The sequence below is a fragment of the Lupinus angustifolius genome, unplaced genomic scaffold (assembly GCF_001865875.1).
Source record: "Lupinus angustifolius cultivar Tanjil unplaced genomic scaffold, LupAngTanjil_v1.0 Scaffold_74_4, whole genome shotgun sequence".
Taxonomy (NCBI): Eukaryota; Viridiplantae; Streptophyta; class Magnoliopsida; order Fabales; family Fabaceae; genus Lupinus; species Lupinus angustifolius.
The window spans coordinates 39,707-54,382 of NW_017723540.1; the positions used below are offsets into that span (position 1 = coordinate 39,707).

The following is a 14,676-nucleotide window of genomic DNA, read 5'->3' on the forward strand; positions in this document are numbered from 1 at the left end:
ACTGAGTGTTGGGTAGAGGCTTTGTGAAGATATCAGCAGTCTGGAATTCTGAGGGTATATGCTTGACAATTAGAGTTTTGTTTTGTATTTTGTCAGGTTGTCCCTGACAAAATACAGATCCAATTCAATGTGCTTGGTGCAATTATGCAGAACTAGATTGTGAGACATTGCTACTGTGCTCAAGTTGTCACAGAAAATAGTGGAGTTTGATGAGTGACTTGTAGTTCTTTGAGCAGAGACTCAACCCACATGATTTCTTGAGATGCCAAGGCTAAGCTTCTATATTCAACTTCAGTGCTTCACCTTGAAATATTATGTTGTTTCTTAGACCACCAAGTGATAACATTAGGACCTAAGTAGAGGCAAGCACCAGAAATTGACTTTCTATCATCAATATCCGATGTCCAATCAGCATCACAAAAGGCTACAATTGGCAGATTAGAGAGATTTTCGACAGGTTTAACAGTCAACCCCATGGCATGAGTCCCTTGAAGATACCTAATGATTCTTTTCACTGCTGTCCAATGTGAATTTAATGGTTTTTCAAGAAACTGACATACCCTGTTTACACAATAGGTGATATCTAGTCTGATGACAGTTGCATATTGAAGAGCACCCACAATGGACCTATAGAAAGTGGGATCTTCAAAGAAATCTGATCCATGCTTAGTAAGTTTGCAATTGCTGGCCATTGGTGTAGGAAGAGACTTGGATGAAGCAAGATTAGCTCTTTCAAGTAGATCTTTGATGTACTTGGTTTGAGATAGAAATAGAGAGCCATTCTTTCTGTGTTTGACTTCAATGCCAAGAAAATAATCAAGATGACCTAACTGTTTGAGAGCAAAGGTGGAACTTAAATCCTTGATAAGTTGTTGAACATGTGAGGAAGATGACCCAATAACTATTATGTCATCAACATAAACTAAAACATATAGTTTATAGGTCTTGGAAGTGTGAATGAAGAGAGAATTGTCACACTTGCTGATTTTAAACCCAAACTTGAGTAAGGATCCTTTTAGTCTCTCAAACCATTGCCTCGGAGCTTGCTTTAGTCCATAAATGGCCTTGCGAAGCTTGCAAACTAGAGACTTATCCTCGTTTTGAAACCCCAATGGTTGAGTCATGTAAACTTCTTCATCAAGAATGCCATTTAAAAAGGCATTATTGATGTCAAGTTGTTCAAGCATCCATTGATTAGAAACAGCAAGAGTCAGTAGCACCCGAATTGTAACTGGCTTAACTACCGGAGAAAAGGTTTCATTGTAATCCACTCCATGTTTATGATGAAACCCTTTTGCAACCAACCGAGCTTTATACTTGTTAATTGTTCCATCTAGGTTTTCTTTAACTCTAAAAACCCATTTGCACCCAATAGCCTTCTTATTAGGTGGTAGAGTCATGAGAGACCAAGTTCCCAGCCTTTTCACTAACAGGTTCACATTGCACAAGGTGAACTCTGGGATATATATTTTTGAATATCCCAGATTTTGATCTTGTTTGCATGGGATGAGAGGTAATTGGAACAGAATCCATAGTCAAGGGTAAAGGATTGGTAGAAGCAGAATTAGAACCAATAGATGGAAGAATAGGACTAGAAGATAGGGATGAAGGCTGAGAATTTTGGTATGAAACTGAAACAGGTGCTAGGCCATTGTGAGCAGGATCATAATGTGAGATGTTTCTGGAATTTGAGGTCTCTATAGGTTGAGAACATTCAGTAGGAGAAGAATATTCAGTAGGAGTAGTGAATATATGAGACATATGAGTATTAGTGGGAGATGAAATGAGAGTATTTTGATCAGTGGTGGATGTGTTTGTTCTTTTAAGAGCAAATGGAAAGACATTCACTAAAGATAACATCCTTCGAAATATAAATCTTTCCATCATATGACATACACTTGTAACCTTTGTGATTAGAAGAGTATCCCAAAAAGATACATTCTGAGCTTCTAGGAGAAAGCTTATGTTTGTTATATGGTCTGAGAAGAGGGAAACAGACACATCCAAAAACTTTTGATTAAAAGAGAAGCTCATGAGGAGTTTTATTGTTAAGAGTTACTGAAGGAAGTCTATTGATTAAAAATACTATTGTTGTAAAGGCATGATCCTAGAGAGTTAAGGGAAGATGAGAGTGAGCTAGTAAAGTGAGCCTTGTTTCTACAATGTGCCTATGCTTCCTCTCTACAGTTCCTTGTTGGTGGTGTGTATGAGGACAGGAAATCCTATGCACAATACCTTGACTTCTAAGAAACTTAGTAAATGGTCTAAACTCTCCTCCATAGTCACTTTGCACAGCTTTAACAGTGAGTTGGAATTGTGTATGAACATAGCTCAAGAAATACTGAAATAAAGTGTTTCAGATTTTTTTTTAAGCAGGAAAATCCATGTGTGCCTTCTATGGGCATCCACAATAGAGAGGTAGTACCTGAATCCTATTTCAGAATGAACAGGTGCAGGACCCCATAGGTAAACATAGACTAAATCAAAGGATGTTTTGTAAACATTAGATGAACTTGGAGAATGAAGTCTATGAGATTTACCAATGCAGCATGAAGAACAGAAATCAGACACGGATTTATTATTGTGAGATTTTACAGTTTGCTAGAACATTTTTAACAACTGATTCATGGGGATGACCCAATCTAAGATGTCAAAGCGAAAACACTGAAGTATGAGAACTAAGGTGATTACACATAGTAGAATTAGGTTTATTACATGGTGACAAGTCAAGCTTATTACAATCACCAGAACTAGACCTATGAAGACTAGAAGGATTCCAATCTGCAGAAGCAACTGCACAAGAAGATACAAGTGGGAAGAGCACCTTGGAAAGCATAGAGTTCTTCCTTGGTGAGAAAACCTTTGAGTAAAATTTCATTAGAACCCTATGATTTCACGTAGCAAACATTAGGATGGAATTCAAAGTAACAACAATTATCATTTGCAAACTGTGAGACACTTAAGAGGTTCTTGGTGATAGAAGGAACAAGAAGAAGATTTTTCAATTTGAAAGCATACTGAGAATTAGAAACAGAAGAAAAATAAGAATTGCCAACAGACTATATAGGGATACCCGTTCCATTACCCATGAAGATTTGATCATGAGAAAACACCTCAGTTGGTTCATGTACCAAATCTGGATCGACAGTCAAGTGGTTGGTGCCCCAGAGTCAGGGTACCATGTTACTTTCTTGGTGTCCATCGCATAAGACTTTGGGTTGTGAGGTGCTGATGTCATCATTGCATAATGAGGAAATGTGTGTTTTGTGGAATGATTTGGGCCAGGCCCAAGAAGAGCAGTGTCATGTATTGGATAAAATGAAGGCCCATGATTATAACAGTGAGATGGTCCTGAGTAGAAGTCTTTGTTAAAATCAAGAAGGAAATGGGCTGGATAATGAGAATGAGGCCCAACATGGTTGAGAAATTGGGGTGATTGCTGATGTGGCGCAAGATAGGAGGGAGGAGAGTATGTAACACCAAAATTCAGTGGAGCATAGTAGCAGGTGTTGACTTCATGACCAGATCTATTGCAATACACACAAAACAGCGAGGAGAATCGTCCAGTAAACCCTGGATTGCTACTTCTTCCTCCTCTACTCCGACCACCACGAAGATTGCCACTTCTTCCTCTATAGCCATTAAAACCTCCATAACCACCAGTAAACCCTGGATTTTGCAATTCAGGTCGCGGCGCAAAATTATTCGAAGGATATTGCGACAGAGGCATATTCTAGCGAGAGAATGAATTAATCGGTTTTGAAGAAGGAGGTGAAGTGGAGTGAACAGCAACGTTAGCGGAGAGAACATCATATAGAGCTTTACCTTTATTCTTCTCAAGACGAGACTCGAAGGTGAGTAAAAATGATTCAAGATTGTGAACAGAAGGAAGATCCAATTGACTTTCTACCGAGGTGATAACTGGCTGGTACTCCTCATTAAGTCCATCAAGAATGTAATCAATATGTTCCGCAGTTGAAATCGGAGTATCTGTGTATATTAGAGAATCCACAAGTCCCTTGATTGTCGTAAAATATTCAAAAATTGAACTCGAACCTTGCGAAATTGGACGAAGTTGAGAGCGTAACTGTCGGCATCGGGCTTTTGTCTGAGAATTGCAATAGGAATCAAGTTCCTCCTAGAGTTGCCATGAGTGCCTATATCCAACCACACGTGGTTGAAGTGCTTCAGAGAGAGTTTAGAATCCACGAAAATACCGTTTGATCTAGTTCTTCCCAACGAAGGTACGCTGGATTGACACGATTGATTAATCGATCATCCTCCGTGAGAAAACGATGGGGAATCTCTGTGCCTAAGACGAATTTGTTTGCTCTGTTAGAAGTTAGGGTTGCAAGCATAAAATGGCGCTACACCAGATAGTTCTTCTCTGTTAGTTTTACGAAAGGAAGAGGAAGAACAAGGGGAGAAGAAACGGCTTGTAGCGGCGAAGCAGCGGAGGGAGAAAGTGGTGGTGAAGAGTGAATGGTTTCATTGTTGGTTTGTGTGGCAGCCATGGCTCTGATACCATATAAGAAAAGAAGGAGAAGATGAATTTAGAAAATAAGAGAGAAAGTGAGAAGAGTAAATGTATTATTTCAAATTGTGTATTTACAATAAGTAGCTGAGTCCTTTATATAGGGAAGATACAATGCATGTGGACCTAACAACCTACTAACAAACTCTAACTAAAGCCTAACAGATTCAGTCACTTAAGTAAAGAAAGCACGTGCATTATTAACTAATGCACACTTCTAATAATATGGAATATCATTCATGTACCTAGGAAAATTCTATCTTAGTAATTTCCTTGTAATCAAAAGCTATAGTTAGTAACAAGTGTATACAAATACATACTACGCTGACTGTAAGACTAACTCAAGCAACTCAGAAATTATCTCTACAATTTCATACTTTTTCAATTTGATGTTATTCTTTAAATTTCATATAATCGTTGACTGTAGCAAATCAAATAAATAAAATATCCTTGTAGTCCTAACAAAACTGAAACCCTGCTTAACATTAACAAGTAATATTTCACTTCTCGTGTCAAACCACAAGGTTTCAAGACTTCAATCATTTGGGACTACTTGCAAAATTAAAAATATGGGAAGTAACGTACTGACAAAATATACCTGTTTAGATGAAACTTCACATTCCTCTTCCCAACCAGTTTGAGCCTTCTCTAATGATGAAACTTTCCTATATTTAGTTTTTAGTTCGGACAGAGGCATCTCCCTATATAATTGGGGGAACTAGTGATTAAGCAAAACAATTAAATTGAAAGGCTCAACAAGGTATAACTACTAGCAAAAACATACCGGATTGATTCTCCAACAGCAGGGCGAACTATCTTATACATGCCTGAATCAGAACTGGAACAGAATGAAGATGAAAATAATGAGATAAAAGGAGATCCACTGTAAGCGTGTTTTGGCGTGAGGTTACTTCATGACAGAAGCTGTATAAATATGATCTTACAAAACTATGTGAAACAATATAATAAATTAAAACAGTGGAATCCATTTTAACAAGTATAAATTAGTAAGGGCAAATGTTATAAGTATCTTGAGTTCATCAAACAAAATGACGAGGAAATAGAGGTAGAAATAAATCATAGGATTCAAGCAGAGTTGACACAATACAGGAGTGCTTCATGTGTTATTTGTGATAGAAAAGTACCATAAAGATTAAGGAAACAATATAAAACTTGCAATGTTGTGGTGGTAAAAAGTCAACAAGAGAATAGCTCAATATAGCAAAGATGTGATGTCATATTGAATAAGTGGAGACTAAATAAAATAGGATTAGGAAGGAACCCATTGGTTTAAGCATTTGTGAAGACCTATAAAAGCCATGTTGAGGAGGTATATCAGATAGAGGATAGTCCAATAACTAGAGGTAGAGAGACCACGGGTGAAACCATGAAGGATTTAGAATTCAATGATTTGTCATAGACATGATTTAGGATAGGAGATTATGGTGCCACTTGAACCAAGTAGTTGACTTGACCTAGAGCAAAAGGCTTAGTTGTTGTTGAGGAGACAGATACACCATTTTTGCCCAAAGTGATCAAAAGTTATTATCGGCTTGTCACTTAATGTTTTGAAAAGTAAACCACTAACCATAACTAAATTCGGAAACTAATAATAAAAGAATTCTGACAAGAAGATTAACACATGTTGACGGTTATTTTTATAACTATAGGTAGCTTTTTTTACTACTCTCTTCATGTCTTTATGAATAATATACTAAAATAGAACTTCATTGGAGGACAATTTCTCTATTCATGTTGACATCAGGGAAAACAATTTTTGACAGGGTCTACCATTTTCTAACTTCCCCCCATAATGAACTCTCACTGGATGGTTTCACCAGTACCCACCCTTGAATCTCAAATATAGGCTTTTGCATGTTGAAATGCTTTTAGTAATTTAGTTACAGTTTAGGAATTAGGCTTCTCGCAGACAAGATTATACCTGATTGACACATTACACTTCTATGTCTTGTAGCATCTAGCATATCTGATGAGTCAATGTATAATGTGGGAGAAAATATACTGAAAAGCATGTAATATATTCTGAATTGCATAGGCAAGAGGTTGAGTAAAATTAGATCAGAAATCAAGTTGGATAAAGAGAATTCCTAATGTGATACCCAGAAAAAGGAAAAAGAGAAAGAAACGGAAAGGAAATTATGAGGCCAGGTAACATCTATTTTTTGTTTCCATTTGAGAACGAAAAAACACGGTTGGTTTAATTCACCAATCTTGCAATTAGAATAACCTTCAAGCTTACATCCAACGAAAATGAATCAGAATTAAGGAAACACATGTAACAAAAACTATGAATGATACCTTTCAAATGCTAAAATGACATGACGTTTTCCCAACCACTCTCTCTTGGACTCATAGAAGCCATCATTGGATGAACCAAGTCCATCCTTCTGCTTTTCATTCAGCATGGTACTTGCTGACTGCATGTAAATAATAGATAAAAGTCAGCATGTAAAGTTTGTCGGTGTAAAGCACACCATAGATCGGGCAAACATAAAAGAATAAGCACCTCCCATGTGATCCCACGATCCAAGATGAACGTAAACAAAACCGTTGAAGCCCCTGTCATTTGATCAACATGAACCGTCTGCATGAAAATGAACATTTATCCCATCAATATTAGCTATTTAATAAAGTCACCATAAATAAATGATTTGGCCGAACAAGTCTAGCAAAAACCTTGGGAGTTCCTTGTAGTTCAATGACATTAGCTTTCAAGTCAACTATGCCTGAGTCAAGGTTACCTTCAATGCGAGCATTCTGAACGAGAAGATCCAAGACACTTACAAATAACTCAAATAGCCTGTTGATATAGTTGTATTTAGCATATTGAATCTAATTCTAAAATCTAGAAGCATCATATCATTTAATTTACAAAGGTGGACCTATTCTGAATCTCAGGAGGTAGTCCCAAAAGCCGGTTCAGGAATCGTCCAACATCGTGCATATCAGAATCAATAATACGACCAGATAACCTTCCGAGATCTTTACCATTACCTATAAATATAGGAAGTCATTTGTTTAATCATTGGAAGAAAAGGCAGTAGAATAACTGGTAACACAAACAATCAACCCCATTGCTATGTTTGGATGTGGGTGAAATGGAAGGGAAGGAATGGGTCTTAGATCTCCTTGTTTGCAATTAAGTTTAACATAAAAGTCATTCTCCTCGCCCCTCAATTTTAAGGGGAATAAACTTTGGGTTTTTAGGGTGAACACTTCCCCCTCTTTACCCCTCATTAAAAAGATCCAAACAGGGATTGACATTAACTTTTCATCTCCTCACCTTTCCCCTCCTTACGCACGTCCATCATAGCATGAGGTAGATGGAAAACTAATAATTATTATTGATCCACTCTATCTAACCCATGATGAAACCAGTAAATGAATTACCAAGAATTGTGTCCCTAACTATTCCAACAGATACAAGAGCAGCTTTTGCCTGAATAATAAAATCTTGAATAGTATCTGGTCTGTCTGACAAACAACCTGGAGGTACAACAGGCAGAGAATCCTAAAAAATAGCTTTTGTCAGTATATAAATTTGAGCCACCTTTTTGTTATTAGGCATTTCAATATACATGTCACTTCCAAAGAAAAATATGAAACCTGCTCCATTATTCCTTTGTACATAATCATCAAAGCCCTCTTTCCGTAAGCACTATCATAATTATAAGCACTTAAAGAAGGTCCAGCCCTGTAAGCCATTAATTACGGAAGTCAGTAACAACATAGCCAAAGATGTCAGAATTCATCCATGCCAATTCACTGAAAAAGAAAACTAAAAACTCCAACATGCCTGCGGTCCCCCTGAGTCAAAGCACCAAGAGATTCTAATCTCTTAGCAACAATTGATGCAAACCGTCGTTCTCCACCAAGATTAGTAAAGAGTAACCTATACAGCATATAAAAATAGAGATTAGCTAAAACTGATGTAGCATCCAGAAAAGGCAAAAAAAAAAATGCCGCTGCTAACATTTCACATCAGCTCTACGTGCTTCCATTTAGCTTTTAAGGTTTCAATTTGATAATAGATGACAATTCACATCAGCAATATAATACTGGCCAAAAAAGATGGTGCATTTTTGTGTCTCTTAAGTATGGAATAGGCTTACATGTAACACATGAAGGGGCAGCTTTCTTTGAGAATGAATTTTATAGCACAAAATGATTATAACATATCCTCTTCCCTAGTTGTACTTCCTCTACCCCCTTAAATATTTTTTCATTTGAAACCATAAAAATAATGTAGAGTATAGTACACATACAAAAAGCAAGCAAACAGGTGGTACACAAAAGCATTTTTAATGAATAATGCCCAATGACCTGTATTCTGGTGCTGAAGCTTGATTTGATCGATGAGTTCTTCCAAACTGCTGAATTGCTCGGTCTGCACTCCATGGAAGTTCTAGAGTTAAATGAACCCTTCTTTTCTGTTGTGTACAGATTGAAGAGCACAGAATGAGGAACACAGGATAACAAAAGAAGCATAAAATGGATGTCGAAAGTTCAGTCAACCAGAAATTTCCAAACAGAATATTTGCACAAAACATCATAAATTTGAATAGACAGCCCCAATGATATAGGGAATACAAATATTTCATGTCAGTTTGATATACCTGATTTTTGGCCCTTCTATCTGCCTGCAAAGAAACACCAGCTGATCCAGCTTCAGAGATAATGGCAACTAATTTTTTACCATCCATAAAGAGCTGCTTTTCGTGCATGTTAACCATTTCCATAGTGACATCCTTCCTAAATGGATAAACAGAGAAATATAATTCAACTACTATGAAATGTTGTTTATCAATAGGATAGGGATACAAACTACAACTCACGTATTACGAGCCTGATAGGTTACACCCTTCCCATTAATAGCCCTCACAAGCATGCCTCTCCTTCCTGTCATTTCTGAAACTTTGTCAGGTCCTCCTACCTGCATAGAAATTACATTATAATAGCCAGGAATGAGTTAGCTTTATCAACAATTTTGCACAAAGTATACCCCAATCTGCACCATAAAACATTTTTTTGCAACAAAAGTTATCATATTCCTCAATCTGTACACAGTATCTAGACAACATGCAGATATGTTTCTAATGAATACAGAGGGAGGCAAGGGAATCTTCCTTAGAGAAGCATATAGTTAAACAATAGAAATTTAGTAATCAATCAAATGATGTGATTATAATGTATTTGCTACCGTAGTTAACAGGCAAAGAATTCAAGATTCAAGTCAAGAAGATTCTGGATAATTGACTACACTTTTTTTCTAATCATGTGATATTAAATAATTACATAATTCAAACAAAAATGGATATGAAACTATCAACACAAGGGCAAAAATCTGAAGGTCTGGAAAGTAATATATAAACTTCAAAATCATTTTTTAAAATGTCCTGCTGAGCAAATATGTGCTCTAATGGAAAAGGCTGGAATACTTTCGTAAATGACATGCATTTCAAGTAAAATTGATGCTATCTGTCAATAGCAGCTAACAAGACAAATGGTGCACAAAAGAAAGCTGAGCATTTAGATAGAAAGGTATACACCCCATCCAAGGGTCAAGGGCAGATGCCTATTCCAAGGGTCAGGACATGCATCCGAGATCAACGAGTGCATTTATTAGAGATCACATGTCAAATTGAAACTTGGTTTCAATTATAACACGTGTTCTTGGTTTAGCTCTAACTGTTAAAACAGTTAGAGGTTTGTTTTATGTTACTGATTATTCAGTAACTGTTTTTCTAGTTAGTTATAGGGGGTGAGTAATTCCTCACCTTCCTTTTGGCCTCTGTTCTGATTCCTATAAATAGGGATCCCCTTTGTTGATATCAATTCAATAAAATTACAATTCAGAATCTCAATTATGTTAAAAGCATATACTCTTTGTTTTCTTTTCTTATCTTTTTGCATGGTATCAATCGCTTCAATGGCCACCGCCACCGATCCTTCCTCGCCTCCTTCACATGCTTATGCCCCTCCTATTAGGGCTCTCTCTCTCTCTTCTTATCCCTCAAACCAAGCTCATTGAGAAGAACTACCTCACTTGGAGTCAATTCATGATTGCTGTCCTCAAATCTAATAGAGCAATCAGGTTCATCAACCCTGCTGAAATTCCCCCCAGATTCCTCTCAGAGTATGACAGAAATCAACACAACATCAATCCAAGCTTCCTTAGTTCGGAAGAACAAGACCAAACAGTCTTTTCTTGGATCCTCAACTCCATTTCAGAATCTTTACAATCACGTGTTATTGGTTGCACATCTTCAAATCAAATCTGGGATGAACTACATGCCTTCTGCAATGCTCACACTAAAGCAAGAAGCAGACGACTTCGAGCCCAACTACGCACCATATCTCAAGGATCTCACACCATCTCTGATTACATTTCTAGAATCAAAGTCATTTCTGATTCTCGCCTCTACATGTACTCATATTTCCATAGGTGAACACATAGACTACATTTTTGATGGTCTTGCAGAAGAATTTCAACCTGTGATTACAGCAGTTGAAAGCCAGATTGACCCTTCATCTATCATTGACCTAGAGCAGTTCTTACTCACCTTTGAATCAAGAATTCTCAAAAACAAGAACAAGGCCATTTCTGATGCCTTATCTGCCAACATAGCAACAGCTCCATCTTCAACCCAATCCCCTAATTCTGTCTCTGCCCCTGGACACTTTCCTCCTCCTTATACTCAACCAAGGTCTCCTTCTCACAACAGATATGACTCCAGACCTCCACCTTTCAGCAATGGACGACGTGGTGAACATTCTGGAAGAAGAAATGGAAAATTTTCTCGAGGAAGCAAACCTTCAGGGAGGTTTGTTAGTTCATTCTTTTGCATATATTGCAACCGTCCAGGTCATGACATCTCCTGGTGCTACTATGTTAATCACGACTTACCAAATCCTTATCCCTATCAACCATATCCATCCCAATTCCCACACCACCTCCCCCAGCTTACCTCAGGAACTCAAGACCTGACCCATACACACATTCCTCTAAACCTCTCAACCAATTCACTGGCTACACCCCTCATTACCCCTCTAACCCTTACTCCTCATATTATCCATCCTCTAGCTACAATCCTAGAACCCCCTTTCCTCAATATGCCACAAGTCCTAACCCCAATTACACTCATAACAGAAACCCACCATATGCAATGAATGTCACCACTGATGACTTTGAAACCAAACACCCTTTCTGGTTTCCAGACTCAGGTGCTACAAATCACATCACTTCAGACCCTTCCCTTGTTCATCATCCAAATGAGCAATTTGGCCCAGAACACTTGTACATGGTAACGGTACTAAAGCTCTTATCTCTTACAGTGACACTACTTCATTTGTCTCTCCTATTAATTCTCAATTTTCTCTTTCTTTACAAAATTTACTTCTAGCCCCCATCATAACAAAAAATTTAATCAGTGTCTCACAATTTGCTAAGGATAATGCTTGCTATTTTGAATTCCATCCTAACGAATGTTTTGTTAAAACACGAGGTTCTAACATAATTCTCCTCAAAGGGTCTCTCACCTCAGAGGGCTTATATGCATTCCAGAGTCTTTTCCCCAAGAAGTCAACCACCTATGCATCCACCTCAAGTCCAGATGCAAAGATCCAACCCACAGTTTTGGCTAGTTCCAGTTCTAAGTAATTCCTCTTTTGTTTTGTGGCATTGTCGCTTAGGACATTCACATACTTCTGTTGTAAAATTTGTTTTGTCTCATTGTAACATTACTCACTCAAACAAAGCATAATCCATTTTTTGCAATGCTTGTTGTTATGGTAAATCACATAGAGTTCATTCACCTAAATCTACTAGTACCTACTCTAATGCTTTTGATTTACTTTATTTTGACTTGTGGGTCCTGCACCTATCCTATCTGAATCTGGGTTCAAGTATTATTTGTCCATTGTGGATGCCAAAACTAGACACACTTGGATATATCTCCTAAAACAAAAATCCATTGAGTGTACCTTTCTGGGATATTCATCAACCCATAAGGGATACAAATGTTTGTCTAAGGATGACAGGTTGTATATCTCAAAGGATGTAACCTTCAATGAAACTATGTTCCCCTTCAAAACAGTAACCCAAACTACTCCATCAACCTCAAACCCTCATAAGGACTATACCTCCTCTTCTACCACCATTCACCTCAACCATCACATACACCTCCCACCACTAACCCTACCTACATGACCTTTCAATCATCTCCTAATGACCTCACACAACAGTTATCCTCATCTAACCCAGATTCACCTCATCCTATTTCACCACCAATGGACAGCAATCCAACAACCTCACCTGAATCTTTACCTACCTCCACCTCATCCTCTTTACCTATCCTATCTATTCCAACCTCCTCACACCTTATGACAACTAGGTCAAAAGATGGAATCAACAAATCCATCTTTCCCAACCTTTCCAGCTTATTCCTTGTTCATCTTGAACCCTCAACCACAAAAGAAGCCTTACTTGATCCTATCTGGCACAATGCTATGCAAGAAGAGTACAATGCTCTTCTTAAATTGGGAACTTGGTCCCTGGTTCCTTTGCCACCAAACAAGAAGGCCATTGGGTGCAAATGGGTTTTTCGAATTAAAGAAAATCCTGATGGTTCCATCAACAAATACAAAGTCAGACTTGTGGCCAAGGGTTTTCATCAACAACAAGGTATTGACTACAATGAAACGTATTCACCTGTAATCAAACCAGTTACTATTAGAATTATTCTCAGTCTGGTTGTTTACCTATGGATGGACTATCCAACAACTTGACATAAACAATGCGTTTCTGAATGGAGTTCTTCATGAGGAGGTATACATGTCTCAACCCACTGGTTTTCAGAATGGTGACAAGACTCTTGTCTGCAAACTACACAAAGCTATCTATGGCCTCAAACAAGCCCCTAGACAGTGGTTTGAACAGCTAAAAGGCATCCTTATTCAGTTGGGATTTCAGAACAGTAGATGTGACAACTCATTGTTCATTTCCATCACAAGTACCCATCAAACATTCATCTTAGTCTAGGTTGATGATATTATTGTCACTAGGTCTTCTAGTTCAAAGATTTCACAACTAAATGATAACCTCAGCTCCACAGTTGCTCTCAAAAAGCTTGGGAACTTAGACTATTTTCTAGGCATTGAGGTCAAACATTTATCAAATGGATCCTTGTTTCTATCACAAACAAAGTATGTCAAAGATCTCCTCAGAAGGGCAAAGATGGACTCTGCTAAACCTAGCATCACACCTAGGGCCACTACTTGTAAGCTATCAAAAAATGACTCCAAACTCTTTGACAATCCCACTTTGTTTAGGTCTGTTGTTGGAGCACTTCAGTATGCTACAATAACTAGACCTGATCTAGCCTATAGTGTCAACAAATTGTGCCAATTCATGAGTCAGCCCCTTGAGCAAAATTGGGTTGCAGTTAAAAGGATCCTTAGGTATTTGCAAGGGACAACAACCTTTGGAATTCAGGGGCTTGCTTATATATTGGACCCAATATCATAACTTGGTGGTCAAAGAAACAACAGACAATATCTAGATCCAGCACAGAAGTAGAATATTGAAGTCTTGCCTTGGCTTCTCAAGAATTAGTTTGGGTAGAGTCTTTGTTTTCAGAATTGAAGGTTCCTCATTAAGTTCCTCTCGTTCTCTGTGACAATCTGAGCACAGTAGCTATGGCTCATAATCATGTTCTTCACAACAGGACTAAGCACATAGAGTTAGATCTCTTTTTCGTCAGGGACAAGATTCAAGCCAAAACTCTTCAAGTAAAGCACATTCCTTCTGATTTTCAGACTGCAGATGTGCTCACCAAGTCCTTGACCACGGCTAGGTTTCTAATCTTAAGGAAACAACTCAGAGTAGTTGACTTAGCCTCTCTAGTCAAACTACCCTCGGTTTCAGGGGGGTATATTAGAGATCACGTGTCAAATTGAAACTTGGTTTAGCTCTAACTGTTAAAACAGTTAGAGGTTTGTTTTTTGTTACTGATTATTCAGTAACTGTTTTTCTAGTTAGTTATAGGGGGTGAGTAATTCCTCACCTTCCTTTTGGCCTCTGTTCTGATTCCTATAAATAGGGGATCCCCTTTGTTGAAATC

The 14,676-nt window shown here is 37.9% G+C and overlaps 1 protein-coding gene across 2 annotated transcripts in view; it reads right to left on the bottom strand.

Moving 5' to 3' along the window:
• Positions 1 to 14,676, bottom strand: part of LOC109339356 (protein strawberry notch) — a 28,352-nt gene that overhangs the window by 3,398 nt on the left and 10,278 nt on the right. For both annotated transcript variants that reach the window (XM_019576775.1, XM_019576776.1), the window contains exons 18-29: positions 9,391 to 9,488; positions 9,172 to 9,307; positions 8,879 to 8,985; positions 8,352 to 8,447; positions 8,162 to 8,249; positions 7,946 to 8,066; positions 7,438 to 7,549; positions 7,232 to 7,355; positions 7,062 to 7,139; positions 6,854 to 6,972; positions 5,319 to 5,372; positions 5,133 to 5,235 (exon numbers count right to left, since the gene is read on the bottom strand). In XM_019576775.1, coding sequence (XP_019432320.1) covers positions 5,133 to 5,235; positions 5,319 to 5,372; positions 6,854 to 6,972; positions 7,062 to 7,139; positions 7,232 to 7,355; positions 7,438 to 7,549; positions 7,946 to 8,066; positions 8,162 to 8,249; positions 8,352 to 8,447; positions 8,879 to 8,985; positions 9,172 to 9,307; positions 9,391 to 9,488 — 1,236 coding nt within the window. The remainder of the gene's footprint in view (positions 1 to 5,132; positions 5,236 to 5,318; positions 5,373 to 6,853; positions 6,973 to 7,061; positions 7,140 to 7,231; positions 7,356 to 7,437; positions 7,550 to 7,945; positions 8,067 to 8,161; positions 8,250 to 8,351; positions 8,448 to 8,878; positions 8,986 to 9,171; positions 9,308 to 9,390; positions 9,489 to 14,676) is intronic.